General features: G+C 37.3%; 1 protein-coding gene across 1 annotated transcript in view; it reads right to left on the bottom strand.

Moving 5' to 3' along the window:
* Positions 1-26,515, bottom strand: part of gabra5.S (gamma-aminobutyric acid (GABA) A receptor, alpha 5 S homeolog) — an 83,395-nt gene that overhangs the window by 14,345 nt on the left and 42,535 nt on the right. Inside the window, exons 7-8 of the mRNA XM_018249808.2 lie at positions 21,785-21,928; positions 4,445-4,597 (exon numbers count right to left, since the gene is read on the bottom strand). Coding sequence (XP_018105297.1) covers positions 4,445-4,597; positions 21,785-21,928 — 297 coding nt within the window. The remainder of the gene's footprint in view (positions 1-4,444; positions 4,598-21,784; positions 21,929-26,515) is intronic.

The raw sequence follows: 26,515 nt of genomic DNA, 5'->3' as shown, positions 1-26,515 counted from the left end.
CCCGGCGCCTCCTCTCTACGGTGATGATCCTCAGGCGTGCAGAGGGTTCCTGAACCAGTGTGAGATCCAGTTCATGCTGCTTCCCAACCAGTATGTTTCGGAACGCACCAAAGTGGGATACATCATTACCTGCCTGACTGAAAAAGCTCTTGAATGGGCATCCCCTTTGTGGGAGAAGGAGGATCCTCTAATAAATAATTCCAAGGCCTTTATCTACGGGCCGTGTTTGACGCTGCCGGCCAGGCTGCATCTGCCTCTTAGAGAATGCTGCAGATTCGCAAGGGGACTCGTACTGTGCCTGAATATGCCACAAAGTTCCATACGTTGATCGCTGAGATGGGTTGGAACAACGAGGACCACCACGCCACTTTCTGGGCAGCAGAGATGGGAAGCAGGACTTTGCCTTTACTGTGGGGGTAAATCTCATTTTACCCATGAATATCCAGTGAATCCGGGAAACGCCAATGTATAGGTAAGTTTGGGGAAACTTACCTGGGCGGGATTAATGCTCTTCCCCACAATTCCTCTCATCGTTTTCTTCTACCTGTTCAGATTCAACTTCCTACCAAGACCATCCTTTCTCAAGCCTTCCTTGACTCTTGGATCGGACAGTTTCTGAACGACACGCCATTCCTTTGCAACCTTTACCTGAGCCTCTTCAAGTCTTTCGATGATAGACCATTATCCTCAGTCTTCATCTTCAAGTCTTCTCTCGAACTTCCATTCAAGGTTGGTTCCCTACATTCTGAGAAGATTTCGTTCATCATCATTGATTGCCCCTCCACACCAGTGGTTCTGGGACTGCCTTGGCTCCGACTACACAATCCGGTCATAGATTGGTCGTCTTCTCAAATTTCTCACTGGAGTTCCTTTTGCCAGCAGAACTGCATTCCTAATAAACCCATCCTGAAATTATCTTCTGTTTCCATGGATTTACCATCTCTGCCTTCCGTTTATCGGGACTTTGCTGATGTGTTCTGTAAAAGATCGGCTGAGACTCTTCCACCTCATCGGCCTTATGACTGTCCTGTGGAGCTGCTTCCTGGTACCATGCCTCCCAGGGGACGTACTTATCCACTCTTTCCCTCCGAGACCAAGGCCATGAAGGAGCACATCCAAGAGAATCTTCTAAGAGGTTTCATCCATCCAGCTTCATCTCCAGCTAGAGCAGGGTTCTTCTTCGTCCAGAAGAAAGATGGTATTCTTCGTCCCTGTATTGATAACTGGGGATTGAACTTCGTCCCTGTATTGATAATTGGGGATTGAACAAGATTATCTCGGAGTTATTCGATCAACTCAAGGGAGCTAGTCACTTCACAAAGTTAGATCTTCGTGGAGCTTATAATTTCATCCACATTCATGAGGGCGATGAGTGTAAAACTGCTTTTAACACTTGTGATGGATATTACGAATACCTCGTCATGCCATTCGGGCTTTGCAACGCTCCCGCAGTTTTCCAGGAGTTCATAAACAATATCTTCAGAGATCTTCTTGGACTTTGTGTTGTTGTCTATTTTGACAATATTCTTATTTTCTCGAAATCCTTGGAAGAACATCGGCTTCAAGTACGCGAGATCCTCTCCTATTTAATGAAGAATGCTCTCTTTGCTAAATTAGAGAAATGTTCCCTCTAAAATACCTTTCTTAGGTTATATCATCTCCCAAAGAGGCTTCGAGATGGACCCAGCCAAGACATCCGCCATTCAAGATTGGCCCCTTCCAACCAGTACTAAATCCATTCAATGTTTTGGTTTTGCCAACTATTACCAGCAGTTTATCAAAGGTATTTCTTCCAAAATTGCACCATTCCTTTCTTTCATTCGTTAGGGTGGAAGACCAAACTGCTGGCCTCTACAGGCACTGGAAGCCTTTCAAGATTTAAAAAAACTCCTTTTCCTCTGCTCCAATTCTAAGACATCCAGACCCTCTTCAGCTGTTTTTTTATTGAAGTAGATGCCTCGGATGTGGGGGATGGAGCAATCCTGTCTCAGAGATGATGGAAAATTACACCCCTGTGCCTTTTTCTCCAAAAAAGTCTCTTCCTCTGAACAGAACTACGATGTGGGGACGATGTTGTGAACTTTTGGCCATGAAACTGGCCTTAGAGATATGGAGGCAGTTATTGGAGGGTTCCTCTGTTCCGTTGACCATCTTTACTGATCATAAGAACTTGGAATATATTCAGACCCTGAAACGTTTAAATCCCAGACAAGCTCGGTGGGCACTCTTCTTTTCCAGGTTCAATTTTGTCTTGACCTTTCGTCTTGGTTCCAGAAATAAGAAGGTTGATGCCTTGTCTAGGAGTTTCCTTCCAGAAGAATCCAATTTTGGGGACGCTGAACCTATTGTGCCTTCTATCAAGATTGTGGCTGCTCTGACTTCTTCTATGGCTTCCCAACTGCTGTCCACACAGTCCTCAGCACCTTTGGATACTCCCCAGGGGTAGCATTTGTTCCACCTGAACTTCGTCAGGTCCTTAAACAATCTCATAGTTCCAAGCAGGCTGGCCATCCTGGGAGTCGAACGACGACAGACCTACTGTCTCGCCTCGTATAGTGGCCTTCACAAACAGTTCCCTTCCAAGCCAAGTCGTGGTGGTCCTGAGGCTCCCCATAAGGAAGGGGGTACTGTAAGGAAGACTTACTTGGTGTCCCAAGATGGCGGCATCCAAGATGGCGGTGTCTCCCATGCGGTTCCTCCTGGGCGCAGCTCTGTGACATCCCACCAGCATCAGTCGCATCGCCGGCGCCGTATTACTAAAACAATCTAGTTAATAAACAATTTTGGAATGCTTTTCTTGTGTCCCTTATTTGGCAATACTCAAAATAGCATTATAAACATTGTTTAAAATATACATGTAATTAAGTTTAAAAAACAAGGGACGTCCCTCATAATAACATGTACCATCCATGTAATCGTTATAAGTTAGATTAGTAGTAGTAATTTTATTAATTTTATAACTGTCGCCATACCTCTGTATCATACAGTTTCCACATTTAAATGTTTTATTGGCTTCTTTGATGTGTGCCAGAATTTTGACTCTGCTTCAATGTTTCATTTCAGTATCTGGTTACACCTACAGTATATGAATTGGGTGGCCATTCATGCTATACAGAGAGATATTAATTCTATGTTAATCCTTGCTGTCATACAATCAATAGAACCTGCTGTTGATGTTGATAAATTATTATACATTTTTATAGGATATTAATCTGAGATGTCTCCAACCTAGACAAACACTGATAAACCTATTTGTACATTTTAATCTATTGTTTCTCTATTGAGTCTTGCCGTGTTAATTTTAACAACATGAATTAAGAGCCAAACTATGTCATCATATTATTTTAAGCCATAATAAATTTTTGGACATGTCAAACAATCATTTTGCATCACATTTACTGTGAAGCATCTCACCAAACAAAAATGTTTTATTGCTTGGGGACCTCATTATTTGAGTACTTAAAATATCCCTGGAGTAATCTTGTTTTTTAACTCCTGCACCATAGTGCAGTACAGCACATTAAAGTGTTGCAAGTCTGTATACTGTAAATACTGTGGATCCCTAATAAAGCCAAAATAAGCCCAACATTACTTTAACTTATCTGAATGTGGTTTTCTAATTCAGTACAGGAAAGGGATCTATTGCCCACACCTGTACATTATACATGGTCTGGCCAAATCTACCTGCTACACCATCTTTGCTTCTGCATTTTACAGCTGTGCTGCCCTTCTTTGAGCATGTGGTCAAAAATTGAATTTTCACAACAGGTAATGGTTGGTCAAAATGATATATATATATATATATATATATATATATATATATATATATATATTGGTGCATTGTATTGAAATGTTATATAAAGGAATCTGTCTGGGAGACTCCTGTTGTCCATAAGTTCTTAGCTCATTGGCCTGTCAATCGCCACCAAACAATAAAAATGGACAGCACTTGATGTTTTTGCCTGAAAAAATATATAATGATATTCTGTTATGCTTTTGTGTTGTGTTGATATTTCCACATTTCATCTACTGCCCCTTAAGTAAAAGATGAAATATAACCGATTCAAGTGGATCTTTCATAGCAAAGGTAATTACTTATAATGCTAGAGAGAGATTCAAAAGTGTTATCCGTATCATAATTACTTCCCAAAGCACAGATGTACTGCCACATTCCGCAGTCTGGTCTTTTGTACTGCTTTAGATCTTATTAAATCCTTTCTTTCATTTCTCCTTGTCCATACTTTGCAACCCAAATGTGTACTTGGGGAAGAAACTTTAGACATGCACCATGCAGAAATCCCCATTCTATATAACAGTAAACCAAAGTGCCATGTAATAACCTGCACCTTCCAAGGGTGGAATTCGTAGGTTTCTTTGGTAATAGATAAAATACAACCAGGCAAATAAGAAAGTAGGATTATTACATTCATATTGAATTTCTTACCAAAAACAGTTCGAGCTGGCACTGACTCCCTGTTTAGCCAGAATGAGACTTGTGACAAGATGACAGTCATTATGCAGGGAAGGTAAGTTTGGATAACGAAATAGCCAATTTTCCTTTTCAGATGAAAATGTGCTGTCATCACTGTATATTCACCTAAGAATAAAAATATGGTGGTGATTTAAAAACCTAAACATGTGTTTTAAAAAACTATACCAGGCAAATTGTATTCATTTTTACCATGAGTACCTTTAGTAAAATAAAAACGAAACCTACAGTTAATAAGGTAGTATTAGGTAAAAGGATATTCTATATTTTTACAGACAGTAATAAATACATTTTTCCACTACACATTGCAAGAGTAAATGCATATCCTAAACATCTAAGACTGATTACTGGCCAGCTGGGAGTATAATGAGGTACACTAAATCCATTGATGGCTGATGCTTTTCCCATGCAAAATCGGATTTTTACTAATCCCTTTTTACAATCTGTGTCCTGTTCTTTGCGAGCCATCCTGCAATCAGAATCCTTCCTATCCAGAGGAATATGGGCCTGAATAAGTAAACCCCTTCACTTTAGCAAAATACAGTTATTGATGGAAAAGATCTCATAGGGTGCTGATTCGTGGAGAGTCTGGGATATTTTTGGGAGGACTACACATATTAAAGGACAGAGAAACTTGAAGAAAATGCCTGAATACAAGTTCTGTATTCTGGTGGTGCTGGTGTTGTTAAAAGAGTGCATAAAAGGGGAGCTGCCATTTATTGCAGAAAATAATGCAGCTATGATGGTGAATTGGTAAGTTAATGACATTTTGTTTTATTATTATTATTATTATTATTATTATTATTATTATTATTGCTATTATTTGCTAAACTATTTTTAAATTGTAGATAGAATGAACCATGTACATTCATTTTTTTCAATGAGTACACCATTGTCTTAACTTAAACCCTAGGAGTTTATTGCAATTACAACTTCCAGAATAAGCTGACAGCAAATGGTTGCAAGGTACACATGGTTTTATGTGCATTTATGGTGTATGCCACAATTAGACTATAATTAATAGACCTGGTCTATATTACTATATATACTTATAACCATTCATACTTACTTCAGTGCATTCAGCCATCTGGACTAGGAAGCTTTTCTTTTACATTACCAAAATAGTAACACATGCTCAAGCTGGTGCTTGCCAGTACTTGGTGTTATGGAATTAGACACTAAAGCTCAGGGTTATTAGAGGTTTTCTGCTGGCAGGCTGAGCATAACAAGTCATGTGGAACAGTGTTAGTCAAATGGCTCCTAATCCCTCCCTCATCAGAGATTTTACACACTGTGTACATTCCCTAAGCATGCATTTCTTGACATATCAAGGATAGAATTGTTCTGGGGAATTCCTGTTACAGACCTTGACCCCTTCTGCTTGTAGGTAACACTTGTCCAGAGATTTCCTAGGTCCTAAATACTAAAGTTAGTGCCCAATATAGATAAGATTAATTGATGTTTATTTGGTTAATGCTAATTTTAAAAAATGTAGACGTGTATAGTTTCTCTAACTATTCAATCAATAATGAAAAATATAAAATACTAGATTATAAATATTTTTCTCACTTCTGTTCACATGGACACCCAGGCACAGAAATGCTGACATCAGCACACCAGTGTTGAGACCCACAAGAAATAAATCCACAGCAACACCAGTGCATTGGGGGGCATCAGCATTTGGCATGAGCTTCATTTAAGATGTTTTAATGTCCCACTAAAACCAATGCCTTTGTCAGAATTAAGGTACACATTACACTGTTGCTGAGCCTGTCTTGTTCACATGTATAATCCAAGTTTCTGCATTTGTATATGCTTTGTTCTACTGTGTCCTGTGTGTATCTTGCCCTCCCCAAGGCATGCCTGGGCTTTTTCTTGAATTTGCTCACCCCTTTGTTTCCATGTCCTTGTACAATTTGCCTGCATTGTCTGTTTGCCTGTTCCCAGCACCAGTCTGCCTATTCTGCCTACTATCTGTGAATTAGACTTGCCGGTTATACCTTGACCAAATAAATGAATAAAGTCTGTATTCAGTACCAGAGTTGCTTGTTCTGTTTGTTCATCAATGCTTGCTACCTAATAGGCCCTTGTAAAGCTATTCTGCAGATCATTTGCCCATGATATGTTCCTCTGATAGGAAGCCACTGTGCACATACTTTTGCACTGTCTCCATGCAAGGCAAATCCCTTTCCTCTCAAGTGATATCAAATTGAACATCTTTAATTGTTTCTTAAAAGGGTATTTCACCTTTCAATTAACTTTTAGTATGTTATAGAATGGCTAGTTCTAAGCAACTCTTCAATTGGGCTTATTTTTTTTTATAGTTTTTGAATTATTTACCTTCTTCTTCTGACTCTTTCCAGATTGCACATGGGGGTCACTGATCCCTTCTAAAAACAAAGGCTCTGTAAGGCTGCAAATGTATTGTCATTGCTACTTTTTATTACTCATCTTTCTATTCAGGCCCTCTCCTATTCATATTCTAGTCTCTCTTCAAATTAGTGCATGGTCACTAGGATAGCAACCATATTGCTGAAATTGCAAACTGGAGAACTGCTGAACAAAAATAATAAAAAAAAGATGTAGCTATAGAGGCTGAAATATATTTGCAACAATAATTATTGTAAAGATTAAAGTAATGCTGTGGCTCTGTTACGTAGGAATCACATGTCGTAGGGGCTAACTAATGCTCAAGCCTTTGGTTCCTAAAACCACTTGTGAGTTTCTGCTTTTGATCCACATTTATCTATGGAAATTTATTTTTAAAGGCATATACTGTATATATATATTAGCCATTTGAAGGAGATATGCAGTACATTCATTTTCTGGCAATTAGGCACTAATTGCTTGGAGAACGAGGATGATGTGTTGGCTAACTGCAAATAGAAGTATTTTTATTTGCATAAAGTTCAGAAAAATGTTGCATTTGTTTGTGTCTGGTGCCTGTACAGTACCTGTAGTTCACTATTAATGACTATATCCCAAGCTTCCAATGGCACTTAACATGAAGTTAATATACCAAGAAGCAGATTTATTATGTGGGGTAAATAACGGCAGAATAATTCACCAGTAGTGATGGACGAATCTGACCCGTTTTGCTTCTTCAAAAAGGTGAAAATTTCGACAAATGCATCAAGGTCTATGCGTGACAATTTTTTTTCTCTTGACGTCAAAACCTGGTGAAAAATTTCACTCATTGCTATTCGCCAGCCATTGCCATGTAAAGAAATTATGTAAAAATGGTGTAATTTTTTTACGCATTTTTTATTTGAACAACTTTCCCCATTATTACTTAGAAAAGTGTAAAAAAAATGGAGGCAAATCTGGTGATCTGAATTTGATAAATTTGCCATTTTTTCAGCTTTTTACACCATTTTTTTCGGCGAATTTCATTTTACTCAGAACAATAAATAGGCCTTCAAATGTCAGCTGTTGCTTCTACTTTTTCTTATACACTGTATGTTCTTAAAGGGGTTGTTCATCTTCAAATTAACTTTTAGTATGATGAAGAGAGAGTGATACTCTGAGACAACTTGTAATTGGTTTTCATTTTTAATTATTTGTGGTTTCTGAGTTATTCAGCTTTTTATTCCGCAGCTCTCCAGTTTACAGTTTCAGCAGTCTGGGTTGCTAGGGTCTAAATTACCCTAGCAACAATGCACTGATTTGAATAAGAGACTGGAATATGAATAGTAGAGGGACTGAATAGAAAGACAAGTAATAAAAGGTAGCAATGAAATAAAATTTATAGCTTTACAGAGCATTTGTTTTTAGATGGGGTCAGTAACCCCCGTTTGAAAGCTGAGAAGAATCCAAAGAAAAAGGGAGATAACTAAATAAAGAAGACCAATTGAAAAGTTGCTTAGAATGGGCCATAAAATACTAAAGTGGCTGGATTGGACAGCCTTTTAATTTACTCTCCCATATTTAAGTCAAGCGATACTTTTTTCTCTCCAACACATACTGCTCCCCAAGGAGCCATGCAGTTCTTTACCAAGACACCAGCAGCAATTTATTTGTACCAGTTTACTACACATTAGAAAATGAAGCAGAAATCTGTTGCAATGGGTAACATCCCTGGTGCAATTTAGCATCTGTGTTCATAAACCAGGCCTGCTATCAATGCAAACAACTTTCTCTTTGTCAAAATATTTTGTTTTGTGTATATTAAAGGGCTCCCACACCCAAAAATTATTTTTGCATAAAGAAAGAAAATGTAATTCTAAGCAACTTTATTTTGGTTATTTGTAAATTCTATGACATGTGAAAGCAGTATTCATCTCTTTCTGTTCTCTTGGCCTGACTCTTAAGCCAATATGTTAAGAGTCAGGTCTCCTCTAGGTCTTTTAATCAGCTTTAATGTGCTGGCTTGCAAGACTGCTTTAAGAGCACAGAGAAAGTAAACAGATAGTGCTTTCAATAGTAACTTTTCCTTTACAAAAAACCTTGAAACCACTGGAAATATGTTATTAAAGGATCAGTAACATCAATTAAAAAAAAAAAAAAATTGTTAGTATAGAATGAAAAAAAAAACACAAAGACAAATTAAACTTATAAATCACTATTAAGAAATAACTTACTGAAACTCTGCTTGCGCTCCTCTTCAGAAATGGTGACATGGTGACGATCCATCATGCGGCACTCGATTTCTCCTCCCTGGCTATCTCCTATAAGGAAGGCAGGGAGGAGAAATTGAGCGCCCATCAATGGATCGCCGGATCGCCTTTTCTGAAGAGGAGCGCAAGCGGAGTTTCGGTAAGTTATTTCTTAATAAAGACTTAACAATTTAAAAGTTTAAGTTGTCTTTGTGGTTTTTTTTTTTCGTTCTATACTAACAATTTTTTTTTTTCAAAAAATTGATGTTACTGGTGCTTTGATATATATTGGAAAGCTGCTTAAAGGGGAACTCTGGCTTCCAAACCAAAATTTGATTAAGAGGCCCACATAACAAAGAAACCCCTAATATACCCATCACAGTTACCTGTTTCTTCAAAAAGTATGAATAAATGCCATTTTCTATGCTGAAATCCAGCTGTTTAACAGTTCTTATGTTTCAGCATCATTTGAAATCCTGGCACGGAAGGAGGGACTAAACACTGATGTTACAAATTGTAACCCACAATGCATTGCATTGTGATGTTCCATTCCTTATTGAAATAATGTGTGCAGGCTGAGGACAGATTACTGCTGATACAAAGTAACAGTAGTCAGCCAGCTCAACAAAGTAGTCAGACAGATCAGCAGGAGAGCAGGGGGCTAGGCTTAGGGAACTGTTCCAAACCATTGAAAATCATGACAAGTCTGCATATATTTTAATTGATGTATATTGCAAAGTTGCTTGAAATTATGTTTACTTTTTAAAAAGCTTAAGTTATGTTTGTGTGGAGTTCCCCTTTAAGATGACATTTTCTTTCACTATGCAAATGGTTGGATAAGTGTGAAAGCTGTAGAACTTCATCCTTTTGGAAACAACATTGTGCATTTGTTGTTTTCCCAGTGCACATGGTACGTGATAAAACCATTTACTTCAAAGTTATTATGAACTAAAAAAATAGGGCACATTCAAGCAGGTCTTAAAAAGTTCTTAACTTGAAGTATAATAAACTGTCCAATATTACATTTTAAAAAACAACTTTGTTTTTTTCATTCTTATTTTGCAAATGTAAATTACATTTACAACAGTTTTTGCTATTTTGCCCTTAATGTCCAGTGCTGTTTCTAATTCATACAGTGCTGAAGGATGCTGGCAGTAATTTAACATTAGGAAGGCTGAGCTTTGCCAAGCAACATTTTGTAGGAAATAGGGGACTGAAATTAAATAGGTATTTTAGAGAAACTTTTTCACCATTATAGAACATTTTTCTATATACAATTAGTTGTATGTATTTTTAATAAATATATTCACTGTTTTTGTAAGTTTAAAACTTTGTGTGCCATTTCCAGACATGTACTGTATAGAGAGAAAAGTTGCATGACCACGGCTGCTCGTAGACGGAATTAAAAGTATTATAAATCAAGGCAGGGATTTATCTGCTTTGAAGCCATGTGATGCTACAGGCCCTCCCCTTCTGTTCCTTTCCCACATGCACCTCTCCTGTACTTGCTAATTCAGCCTAGTGGAGTACAGAGCTATCAGTGCAGGGAGCTTTTAAGAGGCGATCAGCACGTGTCCTGCCCAGATTAAAGCTTTCTTTCCCCTAATGCTTAAACATCTGGCAGCTATGCTTGTAGTGGGAATCATTGTGTGTCCATGTGAGAATGAAGCCGCATGCATTGTGTAACACAGGAGAACTGATTCCAGCCTCATGTATTAAGCTGTGCACTCATTGGTGTACAATTAATGAAAAAACACCCTCTAAGTATTAAGTACTTTTACACTATACAGTATATTGCAGTCTGTGCTAGTTTTTAGAGTTAATTACGTAAATCTTACTGCACATCCCCAAATGTAATTAAGGTTTGCCCAGTTGCATTTATAGCACCCAATAAGATGTTTGTTTTTAAACAGGTGACCAATAAATGCTTCCTGATGATTTGTTGCTTTAAAGTGGACCTGTCAACCAGACATAAAAAGCTATATAATAAATGTTCTTTTCAAATTAAACATAAAACCTGCATTATTTTTTTTATTTAAACATTATTAAATAAAATTATTTTTATATTTAAACATTATTAACATTATTATTTAAACATTCATAGCTGTTGTAAACTCATTTACAAATCTCAGCTATCAATCAATATTGCCTGCCCCTCCTCTATGCCTAGAGGCATAGAGGCGGGGCAGGCAATTACTTTCACTTTCCATTCAGCAGTTCCTAGATGTCACTGCTCTCCCCACATTCCCCCTGTCCTCTTCAACATTTAATTGTGTAGCCAGAGCATGGGGATGGACATCAGGTCCCCCATTCTGGTGCACAAATAAGATTCTGAGATGATGCAAGGCTTGCCTTAATAACAGTGTCCACAAAATAGTTCCTGCCTGCTTGCTATAATTATGAATTTCCAGACGTAAGGAAACAAGATTCAAATCATTTTTACAGTGTAATTAAAGCTCATTTTGCTTGACTTACATGATAAAATAGGATTTGGAATTATTTGTTTGGGTGAAGGGTCCCCTTTAAGTCACTAGACCAAACTTATATACTTGAGTATAAGCCGGCATCTAAAATGTGCTGAAAAAGCCTACCTCGGCTTATACTCGAGTCAGCGGGCAGTAGCTGAGATTGCAGTCACTTTTAATCATTCCTATACCAACAGTTCGCTTGGGGAGAGACTGCAATATCACACAGTGCCCTCTGTTGGTTATATGAAAGAATAACAGTGCGCCCTCTGTTGGTTATATGAAAGAATAACAGTGACTGCAATATCACACAGCGCCATCTGTTGGTTATATGAAAGAATAACAGTGACTGCAATATCACACAGCACCCTCTGTTGGTTATATGAAAGAATAACAGTGCGCCCTCTGTTGGTTATATGAAAGAATAACAGTGACTGCAATATCACACAGCACCATCTGTTGGTTATATGAAAGAATAACAGTGTGCCCTCTGTTGGTTATATGAAAGATTAACAGTGACTGCAATATTACACAGCGCCCTCTGTTGGTTATATGAAAGAATAACAGTGACTGCAATATCACACAGCACCCTCTGTTGGTTATACGAAAGATTAACAGTGATGGCAATATCACATAGCACCCTCTGCACATGGTAGTGGGACAGTGGAGCAATGCACACAGTAATCCGTTTGGCAATTCTCTGTCACCGTCAACTTTGCAAAGAAGTCCGGTTGATCGCTGGGGGGGTCACTTTGGCGGAATGTGCACTGCTGGGAGACAGGGCTGTAGTTGTGTCTAGGCTTATACTTGAGTCAATACGTTTTCCCAGTTTTCGTAGGTAAAATTAGGTACCTAAGCTTATACTCGGGTCAGCTTATATTCGAGTATATACGGTAACCCTATTTCTTAGTTTTACTACCATTACTGCAATTTGCTTCATAGCAGTAACCCATAGCAACTAAGCTTTACTTATTTCAAAGCAGTAAGAATAACAAAAAGGTATGTACGCATGTACATTTTTATTTCAGTGGTGCTACTTGTGTATACGGCGCTGTTTGTTACAATAATAGGATAGCCAGATCTATCAGTATAATAATAAAATATAAATCAATACAAAATTACATGTACTTTCAAGTAAGTACAAAAAGACAAGCAGAAGGAGGTCCCTGCCCTGTCGAGTTTACAATCTAATAAAAAAAAAATGTTTGCGCATGGATTTCAGCTACAAAATGCAACTAGTGTTTCTGCATCAAAATCCGCTCCATTTGCCTGCACCTGGATCGACACAATAGCTCCACAAAGCTTTTTGGAGCGAGGGGGTAGATTCTCAAACTGTGTAAGTGTATATCCCCAGGTAGTGATGGGCGGATTTGTCCCGTTTCGCTTTCCTGCGAAATTTGCGAAGCGGTGAATAATTTGCGAAACGCATTGAAGTCAATGGGCATCAAAATTATTTTGATGTGCATCAATTTTGACGCCCCTGTCAATTGTTAAACGCGTGTCTATTTAGGCCAAATGCATTAAAGTCAATAGGCATCCCAAATTTTTATGACGCAGCAAATTTTTCACCGGTGAATTTTCATGGCAGTTTCCGAATTTTTTCACTGGTGGCGCAACGTGGGCCATTCGCTGTGAATTCAAGCGTATCACATTTATTCACCCATCACTATTCCCTCGCAGAGAATTAGCTATGTGTGACACAGGCCTTTGGGGCATAATTACTAATATTGGAGATTGATATCTCCAGAGATCTCCAGAAATGTTGGTCAAGGCAACCAACACCTACAAGTTATAAAAAAAAAGCACAGATCTATTTGGTTGCTATGGACAACAGCTCCAGCGATCTCCACAGATCTCTGTAGATTTGGTGGAGGATTCTTGTAGTGTTTTGTAGTGTTTTAATGTATGCATTTATCATTTTTTCTGACACACTGCTCACTGGTTTCAGAAGAGTCACGTCTTTTGCTGGAGGGATTGAGAAGAACTTCTAGTGAATCTAGTTTGACCTAATCAAGCTTGGGTGGGGTCAAGGCAGTTCTACCAATGTAGCAAAGTAAATGGTTGTTCTTTTTCTACTGATGCCTTATATTAACCTTTATTAGGAGTACATTAACACATTCAGCTCCTCCTCCACTACTACTTATCCAAAAGAATTGCATTAGGAAGTGTACTATAATTTTGATCAGGAAGGGTGCATACCTATCAACATTTTCGAAGTAAAAAGACGGACAATTTTTTTTTTTTTCACACGTAGAACAGCAATTTTTACCACGCCCCTTTCTGTGACCACACCCCCTAATTACCATGTTGATTTTACAAAATTTGGCAGGTTCTGAAAGTTTGAAAATATTTCTCTTTATCTAAACTGTTTTTTTGTGTCTCAAAATTGTTACAAAGTATCTTATTTGCACCTGTTAGCTGTTCTGTGCTTAATTAAAAGCCAATTAAGTGAGAAACGTTGTTTCTTTTCTGGCTGTTCAGTGCAGAGAAAATAGGGACTTTTCAGTACACCTGCAGGTTGAGCTGTCAAAAGAGGGACTGTCCCTCCTAAAAAGGGACAGTTGGGAGGTATGAGGGTGTAAAAATTGAAGAAAAAGTACCCCACTAGCTTCAAAACTCGCTCAGCAGTCTCAAGTGATTTAAACCTTCCTAATTTAATTTAGTCACTAGTATGTGCAAGTTAGCTAATAACTTAAATATAGATACTAAAGTGCTTGTGCTATTGTTAAATCAATTAAAATTGATTATAAATTAATTAAATATTGGTAATACTATTCATTCAGTTCTATATAAAAGTTACAAAAAAACGTTGATATATATATCCTTAATTGTAACCAGTTCTATTTCACAACAGTGTATCTATTTTTGGGGGTTAGTAATCTCCCCCTTCCCAATCACTTTGAATTAAAGTGCGAGTGCTTAACAGTTAATGGATAATAATAATTTGATCCAGATTTAACCAAAATTCATAATATTGAAGGTGCTCATAAGTGCTTAAATAGATTAAGGTTAAAAAATTAATTAATTAGAGACCGCAATAAATAGGATAATTATTAAAAAACACACATTTGCTCAGGTTCAGAAATAAGTTAGAAATGGAAAAAGAAGGAGGTGGAGTTGTCCCAAATCTACTACCTAATTTGTTTCTATCCCTGGGACACCACAAAGTCAAAGAAGGCAGAGTACCCGGGACTGTGGTCTCAAAATTTTGCTCTAGTCCTAAACTCAAAAAACTATATAAGCCTAAAAACCACAAATCCACGGGCTCTTGTGAGCTTTAGTAACAGATAGATAAGCAGAGAGCTGAGCACTGGTTGAGGTTTGTAACCTCCCCACCCCCTCCACTACTTTGAAATCCAATCGACTGAGGTATAAAAGTTTTGGTTTTAAAGTTTAAAGTTAAAAGGACTCGGAACGCCGACGCGCGTTTCGCAATAATGGCTTTGTCAAGAGCGCCTTGACAAAGCCATTATTGCGAAACGCGCGTCGGCGTTCCGAGTCCTTTTAACTTTAAACTTTAAAACCAAAACTTTTATACCTCAGTCGATTGGATTTCAAAGTAGTGGAGGGGGTGGGGAGGTTACAAACCTCAACCAGTGCTCAGCTCTCTGCTTATCTATCTGTTACTAAAGCTCACAAGAGCCCGTAGATTTGTGGTTTTTAGGCTTATATAGTTTTTTGAGTTTAGGACTAGAGCAAAATTTTGAGACCACAGTCCCGGGTACTCTGCCTTCTTTGACTTTGTGGTGTCCCAGGGATAGAAACAAATTAGGTAGTAGATTTGGGACAACTCCACCTCCTTCTTTTTCCATTTCTAACTTATTTCTGAACCTGAGCAAATGTGTGTTTTTTAATAATTATCCTATTTATTGCGGTCTCTAATTAATTAATTTTTTAACCTTAATCTATTTAAGCACTTATGAGCACCTTCAATATTATGAATTTTGGTTAAATCTGGATCAAATTATTATTATCCATTAACTGTTAAGCACTCGCACTTTAATTCAAAGTGATTGGGAAGGGGGAGATTACTAACCCCCAAAAATAGATACACTGTTGTGAAATAGAACTGGTTACAATTAAGGATATATATATCAACGTTTTTTTGTAACTTTTATATAGAACTGAATGAATAGTATTACCAATATTTAATTAATTTATAATCAATTTTAATTGATTTAACAATAGCACAAGCACTTTAGTATCTATATTTAAGTTATTAGCTAACTTGCACATACTAGTGACTAAATTAAATTAGGAAGGTTTAAATCACTTGAGACTGCTGAGCGAGTTTTGAAGCTAGTGGGGTACTTTTTCTTCAATTTTTAAATTATTTACTGGCACTGACTTAGGTCAGACCTCAGCTTCTACCGCAGGGTAATTATATTCAATAAGGGATCACTTTTTGTTCGATTGAGGTATGAGGGTGTACCACAGCCCTGATTCAGGTATTTTTCATAAACATAAAAGGTACCCTGCAAGCTTATGTTGATACAGCATGTAATGTTTAACTACACAATGCTAATTATTTACTGTATGCAGCATGTGGATTTTATATGAATCTTGTTTTTTTTAAAGACATTATTTGACAGCCTTAAATTATGCATGTGTGATATCATTCCTTATACAGGTTTGGGATCTTTTGTCTGGGATGTTAGGGACCTTAAGACTACAAAAAATGTATTTAAATCTTAAAGGACAAGGAAAGGGTGTAAACAAGTTAACTTCTGTAAAAAGGCCTGCCTATAGTGATGCCATCTGTTCTTGACATTTCCCTTTTGTAATAAGCTTTTTGTCAGTATAATCCCTGCAGTGTACACAAAACTGCTAAGTACATAAAAAAAAGTCACATGAATCACGATTTCAGTAAAGACCAAGACTCTTGGTCATGTGCAGAACGGTAAAGTAATAGGCAGCGCATGCGCATTTCAAGTCTTCGAGAGGGCGCCTTCTAGTTCTAGAAAATCAGCCCTTAGCTATAAAAGGTCCTGTCCTCTTCAACCACACACCAATTGGAGCAGCTCACTGTTGTAACTTGTGGTCCTGCCTGGAGATGATCGCTGTGTATTTCTCTGCAGATTCTGCCTCCTTCTGAGATCTCTCTGCGTGCTGCCAGCTCTGCCTTTATTATTCTCTCTACTCACATCCAGGGGGAGGAATAGTGTTGGGACATGCACATTTAGTTCTCCAGTGCCATCTTTTTTACATCACTGAAATGAACATGGCGGCGGCTAGTTGGGAGAAACAGTGTTAAGTTTGAGAGGGCATTATGGGAGACAGAAGCGTTTTTTTTTTTTTTAATTATTTCAGAGATCAGGTACATGCAGGGCCCCTTTATTAGATAAAGACAAATGCATTAAAAGCCGTTCCTTCCTTATCAGGCCCTGTACCTGCATTTTACAGGTATACTGTATGCTGATCCTGTACCTCCAATATGCAACAAGATGGGGGTTAACATTTACATATATACATTGTAGTTTTGCTGCAATACTGCCAGTAACCATTGATTTTTTAATCTATCCAATTCATTTTGTTTTATTTCCTTTATCCAAAAGCAGCAACAGATTCCTTAATCAAAAACCTATTCAGAAGTTGTATGTACTTTACCTTAAAGGGAATCTGTCACAGGAAATGTGTTTTTATTGGGTTTTTTTCAAAACGCATCAGTTAATAGTGCTGCTCCAGCAGAATTCTGCACTGAAATCAGTTTTTCAAATGAGCAAACAGATTTTTTTTTTATATTTCATTTTGTAATCTGAGATAGAGATGAAGTTGGAGTGATATCACCCCCCTCCCTTTCCTCCCCAGCAGCCTAACAATAGAACAATGGGAAGGTAACCAGATAACAGCTCCCTGACACAAGATAACAGCTTCTTCGTACATATCAGAAAAGCACTCAATAGTAAAAATCCATGTCCCACTGTGATTCCTTCAGTTACACTGAGAAACAAAAGACAGTATCCCATTAATACCAGAGACTTTTTAAACTGTCCTTATGCCAATTTTTTCTAAACCCATGAAGCCTTAATATATAATGCTGTGAATCACCATCTTGCTTTTTTATAAGAATGTAATATAACGTTAACAGAAACATTTCTTTTATGCCCATTAGAAGTGAGATATTTTCTGAGCAATGTTTCTTTGAAATTGATTCTGTTTTCCTTGAATTGCCTCTTCAAAACCATGCAACTCAGCAGAACAGGGTTAATAATATAGGCTTATCGAGAAGAGGGAGAACTGGCCTTCCCCATCTTCTATCTACAGACGAAACCACTTTGGGAAAAGGTTAAATGCATTAAATGATTTTAGATGACTTTAGATAAAACAGTTTCTGCAGTTTATCCCGAGTCTTGACACATTTAACACACAAATTCAAGTGGCTTCATCTGTATATTCCCAAGCTTCATAGATATACTACCTCCACTGGTGCTTCAACCCAGACCCCTATAACCCTAACTCGCAACTCCAGGCACTTTTTGTATCCTCTTGGGAGGGACTGCACAACTTCCCATATTGCTCCCTCAGCACCTCTACCTATAACCCCTACTACACCACACAAAACCTGGATGTTGGCTCTCGAGGGCACTCCTCACCCATTTTATCCAGGTACCTCCCTTTGTGGGGGAATTAGTTCCTACCACATCTGTGGGACTTGCAAGACTTTACATTTGTAAAATGTTTGGGGGATCTTCTAGACAACTCAACCTTTCCCACATATCCCATGCTCCAGCAAAATGCCAATCAGGTCATATTCCATCTTTTAAATATTTGCAGCTTAGACATGCCTTCCACTCTCAATTTACCACTCTCAACCCTGAACTCACCTTCCTTATCATAGAAGAAACTCTCCACGACCCCAATCCCTCTAAGATGGTATCCCAACTGTATGAAAACCTGCTTCTGACAAGCCCCAAATCCTTCTGAGCAGCACAAAAATGGTGGTCTAGTAAGATTTCAGGCCTTGAACAAGACGACTGGGACGAGGCAACAGACAATGCTTATTCCTGTCTCATATCACTTAAAGATAGACTAATACAATATAAGACAATACACCATATCTATGTAACTCCCATCCCACTCAGACACATGGGGCAAACCCCCGATGACTCTTACCCTAGGTGTCAGGAACCAGCAGCCGACTTTTTCCTTTTGATATGAGAATGTCCACAAATTTGTACCTTCTGGTCCCAAGTCGTAACTTACCCGGCGGATAATTTAGATTTCCCATGGGTAATAACACCAGTTATCTGTCCCCTCCTGGGGGTTGTAGAGGCTAGAATCCCTGCCAAACATGCCAGGTTAAGGTCACGTATCCTTTTATTCTATGCAAAGAAAACAGTGGCAATGCACTGGATGGGTAATTTTCTACCCTCCCTCAGAGCATGGAAGCAGCTGGTTAACAATGCTGATCCACTGCATACAGGATGCTTTGTTATGTTTGTGTGTTTTACATGTTTAAAACAATAAAACGTATCTTAAAAAAAAATTATATAGGCTTATATGAGAGTAGAAATACAAGAGAACCATAGATGAAACAAGCCTTAATGAACACAGCCATAGATGGTTTCCAGAAGTGTAGATGTCGTGCATCTTGTGCACCACATGCACCAGTTAAGTTTGTTCCGTGCATATTTGCCTTTATTAACACAAGTGTGTTGAACCAAAAATGTAACCTTTACATTTTCCACTGGAAAGACTTCAAAGAAGTAAAAAGAGACTGATATTTTCAATACCAGCTACTCTGAAGGTATATGAAGATATATGAGAAGGAATCTTAACATTGGCCATAGCAGAAAATCTTTGTCAAACATCTCACTGAAATACTAGTGGAAGTGTTTGCTATGGAAAACATCAGGGTTGGACTGGGCTGGCGGGGCACAGGGTAAAAACCGCCGGCACAGACCGGCTCCCTTTTTTGGCAGGTCACATCAAATACAAAGCATGCACATGTGTCGTGCGAAAAAGGGAACTGGATGGGGGCCCTGTGACAGCAGCCCCAGTGGACCCCGGGCCCCAGTCCGACCCTGGAAAACATCACTAGCTACAGATTAGAATACAAAATCAAAGATGCCCCTTGGAATGCAACTACATTATCCATGCTATTTTTTGGCTGCAATTTGCTTTAGCTTTTGTTAACTTCTTCTGGATCAACATACAGAAGGCTTAAAATAGTTGAACTCAAAGGGCTTTTGAGTTATCGCAGCTGCATTTCCTATGTGGCAATATAATAGTTTTGACAATGCATTTACTGAAAACAAACCGAGAACAAAATATATATATCTCACTGAATTAATAAACTGTTTTCAGGCATTTACTTGTCCCTAGAGCCAGTGAAATTATAAAAAATATATTGTGGTTTGTAGGTTAACAAGGAACGCACTTAGAAGCTTTACTTTAAAGAAGTGATGCTGCCATTAAACATTTATCAAGCAGATAATGGCCTCAGCTCAATTCCATTCTTGACAAGCTGGTCTACCTTGAGGTACAATGAGATGCATTCTAGGCCATTTTGCTATTCAATTACTGGTGTAAAGGGCCAACGACACAGTTGGGTTTTGCCCTTTATTGAAATGCAAAGCAATTCTGCTTCTCAGTGCTTTAACTGCAGGCAGAATGATTTCACAACTATGTAAAATCTTTGGCCTCTCTGTTAAAATGAGTAAGTTGTTTGACATTATGTATTTGACATGACAGTGCCAAAAACAAACTCATTTCTAATCATTCTGCTATAACCAAGTATTTGCATATTAACAAAACAAACTTGCAGCAACATCCAAAGGTTGCCTGATTTTGGCATTCTAATTATACTGCCTCTAAACCTAAACATTACAAATCCACAGCTGCTGCACAAAGCTTGATAGTGTACACATGAACAAAAAAAACTTGTTTTTTTTTCTGCTCCAGCATAAATAATGGACCATTGGCTCTGGTTCTGCACAATTCAGCTCCTTTGATTTACTTTGCCTCAGATTAGCTGGGAGCTAGTTAGGGGTTTCATCATAGTCATAAAGACTGGTGGACGCCTGTCACTTTCAATATATATGCTAAATCAGGGCAAAGAAAGCATTATATGAATAAGATTCTGCAGCATTTAAAAAAAAAAAATACTACTGAACCTCTGTGAATCCAGTTTCTGGTTTTAATTGTGTTAAAGAGGAAAATATTGGATTAAAATCAGGGAGTATTGCTTTCATAAAACATTTTTATGAATGCTTTTCATAAACCATATTTTTCTACCCCTGATAAATAACTCACAGGGGTTTTCCTTTTTTGAAAATTATGTGACCACTGTAATTCTCATATATATACATTTTGGGGCCTATTTATTATGCTGCGTAAAATGAAATTCGCTGGAAAAATTATGTAAAAAGTGTGTGATATTTTACATGTGAATGCCAGATTTTTCACCATTATTTTACATTGCTTCAGACCTTTGTAAGTTCTGAAAATTACACCATTTTTACTCCATTTTTTACACAGTGATGTGTGGCTAATTATTCTGCTGTTTTTTACACCCTTTGGGGGTTATTTACTAAACTCCAAATGTAAAAATAAAAAAATCGGACTTTTAAAAAATCACGAATTTTTTGGAATTTATTAAACCCCAAGGATGGAAAAGTCAGAATCTGTGCACTGGGTTTCGTGCAATACTCCATAGTTTTCCTAGTTCTTCAGAGTTTTCGGTTGAAAAATCCAAAAAAATAGTGATAATCGGATGAAAAATCCGAAAAAATTGTGAAAATCTGATTTTACCCGCAAAGCAAATTTTGGAAAATGTAATAATAAATAAGTGCAAAAACTAGGAGTTTGTAGCAAAAAAATAAATTCGGACTTTGATAAATAACCCCCTTTGTGTATGACTAGCTAAAGAGTTCTTTAAATGATTTTCATCTGATCAAATTTCAGCAATACAGTATAGCCTAATGTATGGTTACTTACTTGAAGTCCCTTGTTACATATTGTTAATTATGAGAAGTTAAATCTAAATATTTCATCTCCTTTAATGAATGTCTAATGATATGGTTATTGGAATGAATGGAATGAAGATACATTTCCTCTTGAACTGGATCTAAATGAAGAACACGCTTGGGAAATCACATGGTGAAAGCTTTGCCAACTCAAAAAAAGCTGAATAGAAATCATTTTTTAGTTCTCTATATTGATATTCCACATTTGAAATTAATACAAATGCAAGAGGATAATTACATATACTAATCATGGATGGAGTTTCTAACCTGTGCTTGTGCTGATATTCTCTGTTCCAACAGTCTGGCCAATTAAATGGTACTGATTTAGCCGAGATCCATCTTCTGCAACTACCACAGATTTGTCTGTTATATTAGTCCATTCATATCTCACTTCTGAATTAGGATATGCATCTGTAGAATAAAAAATATAGGTATTAAATTAGGACAATTTATTATATGGGTTTATAGATGAGTTTTTAAAATATAGATTATGACCACATAATTAAAAAAAACTTATTTAATCAAATGTACCATGTTTTTGATGGTAGCAGCCTCATTAAAGGCATTTTTGCATAGCAATAATCCCCTTTCAATTTAAACCCCAAGGAATGTCTAAAAGAGTCTTCCAAAAGACCATATTTTAGGGTCATAAATGTTCAATATAAAAATTGCAAATGTGCAATGTAAGTGGAAATGCTCTTTCCTGGAAGATCAATAAAATTGGACCACTTCATAAGAAATCATTCTGGTTGATATTTCAATTATAGTGTGAATAAGTCCTAATAATCAGAATTGATTGTTCAAAACAGTCTTCTTGTTTGCTATTCTGTCCCCTAGAATAACTTGTGCTTATCCCATGTGTTACCCAGTTAGTTTCTTCTGTGTATTTAATTCTCATCATCCTAGTAAATTATCTATTGATATATTTTAAAAACTCCCAGTAGAGCACACATTCCCTCTTCTCTTCCATCCTGTCTACATTGTGAATGTTTTATTATCAAATAACTTTTAGGGGCCGATTCACTAAATTCGAGTGAAGGATTCGAAGTAAAAAAACTTCGAATTTCGAAGGTTTTTTTGGGCTACTTCGACCATCGAATGGGCTACTTCAACCTTCGACTACGACTACGACTTCGAATCGAAGGATTCGTAGTAAAAATCGTTCGACTATTCGACCATTCGATAGTCGAAGTACTGTCTCTTTAAAAAAAACTTCGACCCCCTAGTTCGGCAGATAAAAGCTACCGAAGTCAATGTTAGCCTATGGGGAAGGTCCCCATAGGCTTGCCTAACTTTTTTTGATCGAAGGATATTCCTTCGATCGTTGGATTAAAATCCTTTGAATCGTTCGATTCGAAGGATTTTATCGTTCGATCGAAGGAATAATCCTTCAATCGTACGATCGCAGAATTTGCGCTAAATCCTTCGACTTCGATATTCAAAGTCGAAGGATTTCAATTCCTAGTCGAATATCGAGGGTTAATTAACCCTCGATATTCGACCCATAGTGAATCAGCCCCATAATGTTGCAAATTACATTCTAAAATTTTCTTTCCTAGTACCTTGCATATTTATAATTACATACATTATATAGACATTCAAAAAAAAAAAGTATTGTACATTATTGATAGACAAAGCTTTAATTACAATTTGACCTCAATCATCTAGTGTAAATATGAATAAATATGAATGCATGTGTGTAAATATGTAACTATGTCTACAATAAAGAATAAACCAATTAACAACATGAGGCTTGATAAAGGGCATTAGCCCAAAACTTTGCCTGTTTTGTTGGCAACTTTAAACCACTGCATGTTTTATTTGGAGTTATATGTTTGTCCCTGTCAGCGGGACTAGCAGCTTGCACCCAATGCTCCAACAAGTGGATTAGTATAGTTGAGCAGTGCCCAAATTGTGTTCCAATTAACAATATAGAAATTGTGTCCCTAGCATCAATAAGGAAATTCTGTGGTGAGTGCTGGTGTGTGTGCACTTGTGAGTGTGGTAATGTGGGCCCAGTGCTACTGGCCTCCATTATTGAAGGCTAATGATTCAAGCAGACTTTTTTCTCTGTGGCTTTTGTCTAGGAAAGTGGCAGCAAAAAAGCAATAGTAATTAAACTGTTCCATTTATGCTTAAAGACAATCACCAAGAGTATGGCAAAAATGCTTACTGGTGTACTCAGTGCTGTTTTTCCCACAAAGAATGAGAAACCTTTTTACTTTGGCTCCTTTTGGGCAAAAAGAGCAAGTACAATGTATTCATTGCATTTAAAGTGTACACACAGTAGGTAAACCTATAGTATGTTAAGTGGCGTTAGCATCAGGTCTGCTCTCTTGGATGACAGCTGGCCTAGAAGCACCACTGGGTCTACTGATAATCTATACAAAAAAAAAATTCCAAGTGACAGTTGACATACTGAAAATTTTCAAAAGACAAGCACAGCACAAAAGCAACAAACAAAGCTTTTTTAACTAAGGTGTCAAATGAGTCAGAGTAGTTCAAACAAATGCAACTGCTATCCTTACAGGTAGGGTTGCCACCTGGCCGGTAAAAATGATGGTTGATCCCAATGTTATTAATAGCGAAAAAGATAAATTTATAGGACGGCTGGTATTTATTTCCAGAAAAGGTGCCAACCCTACTTACAAGTCATAGTATTTCACTGTTTCAGTAGCAACATCACAAAATAACCTACATCAACTTACTCCTTTCATGAGAATGGAAGGAGTCTCAGTTCTGAAAAGAACCTTGTAAATAATTTAAGTGAAAGGTTGACTAAAAACAAAACTGCACTTTATGTTTATGCATTTCTTTCATCCTTCTCCCTTGAGGCTACAATTTTCTTTTTTGATGGATTTATAAGGTCTTTTCACTTTGCTCTTTTATTTATTTATTTATTTTTTAATAATTTGGAGCATTTCAATCCCTACAGATCAGTTAATGGCTAAGAATATTCTGTGATGTCCTTCCAAAACAAGAAACCATTACAATAATATTCACATATCTGCATAGTGTGCTCTTTCAAAGAGTCATTACAAAAGATTGATCTTTGGTGCAAATATACAAAATACTTTTTATTGTATCAAGAAAGTTGTATTTTTTTTTTCAAGAGAGATACTATATTATTAATATAGCTTTCCATTCAACATCTCTAAATAAGGTCTATGGGGTATTTTCATGTGAAATGTAAAATACAGTGATCTGAATGCCCCAGACTCCTAGAAACCACTTCCTTTTACAAGAAATATGAAGATATGACACACATGAGTGAGCAGCATGAAATAAATATGTCCACTTTTAACCGTTTAAATAAAAGAGTGCTGACAGTACTGACAGTACTTGGCACATTAATACTTTCATAATGTATGATCTAAGCCAGGTGATTTTCCTGCAAAGAATTTGATGGGAATTTCAGGCACTTTGATCACTTCTTGGGAAAATTGTCATGATTAAACTAGAAAACTGGACACACAGTTTAGGACACTAAACCCAAAGCTTGGTGCATACACATTATCATTTCTTGAAAAACACAAAAGGCAATACCTCATTCAATGGACCTATTACTCCCTCTCTATGCATAAGTATATTGTCGTGTGAGATAAAGTACTTAGAACAAACTGCAATGGAGAACTTGATGGTATACTTCATTTATGACAGAATTTGTGAAAATGTTTTATTTTTGATGCATCTGTTTCTGGTTTAGCCATTTTGGACCAGTTAATTTCAAACAAATTTTGGTTTTATCCCACATTTAGAGTACGGATGCACCGAATCCAGGATTCGGTTCAGGATTCGGCCAGGATTCGGCCTTTTTCAGAAGGATTCGGATTTGGCCGAATCCTTCTGCCCGGCCGTACCGAATCCAAATCCTAATTTACATATGCAAATTAGGGGCGGGGAGGGAAATTGCGTGACTTTTTGTCAGAAAACAAAGAAGTAAAAAATGTTTTCCCCTTCCCACTCTTAATTGCATATGCAAATTAGGGTTCGATTTCGGTTCAGTATTCAGCCGAATCTTTCGTGAAGGATTCGGAGGTTCGGCCAAATCCAAAATAGTGCATCCCTAATTTAGAGATGTAAAAATATTCTGCATGGAAGTTTTTATTTTCAACTCGAGTTTTCCAACTTGTCCAAAATACATGGCAAATGTTGAGTTGCTTTTTCCATTTAAATCAATATTGAAACAATGCTTTCTTTAGTTCTGTAGTTTAACTCTTTGCAAATAAGCAGTTGTATTCTCTCCCTATTATGATGAGATGCATATAAACAGAGGTTTGCTATTTCAACTATTTATAAATGTAATTCTTGGTACAAGGTTGTTTATGGAGCTGATTATGGTTATTAAAGGGACACTGTCATGTTTTTTATGGTGTAGTTTTATTTCTAATTTACATTGTTAACATTGCAAATAATTCACTCTACCATATACAATTTATTCATAAACCAACAAGTATATATTTCTTTATTTGTAATATTGATGTCTAAGCAGCCATCTCGGGTCATTTTGCCTGGTCACGTGCTTTCAGAAAGAGCCAGCACTTCATGATGGAACTGCTTTCAGGCAGGCTATTGTTTCTCCTACTCAATGTAACTGGAGGAGTCACAGTAGTACTTGGATTTTTACTATTGAGTGTTATTCTCATATGTACCAAAGAGCTGCAATGTTTTGTCAGGGAGCTGTTATCTGGTTACCTTCCCATTGTTCTATTATTAGGCTGCTAGGAAGGAAAAGGAGGGGTGATATCACTCCAACTTGCAGTGCAGCAGTAAAGAATGACTGAAGTTTATCAGAGCACAAGTCACATGACTGGGGGGACCTGGGAAACTGACAATATGTCTAGCCGCATGTCAGATTTTAAAATTAAATATAAAAAAAATCTGTTTGCTCTTTTGAAAAACAGATTTAAGGGCAGAATTTTGCATTTAATTTCAGTGAGATAATGGCATTATTCATGTAAAGAAATTGCAACATTTTAAATACCATATGCAGTGGCT

This window comes from Xenopus laevis, chromosome 2S (assembly GCF_017654675.1).
Source record: "Xenopus laevis strain J_2021 chromosome 2S, Xenopus_laevis_v10.1, whole genome shotgun sequence".
Lineage (NCBI taxonomy): Eukaryota > Metazoa > Chordata > Amphibia > Anura > Pipidae > Xenopus > Xenopus laevis.
Note: the sequence above shows the minus strand (reverse complement) of the source record. Positions and strands in the feature narration are given on the sequence as shown.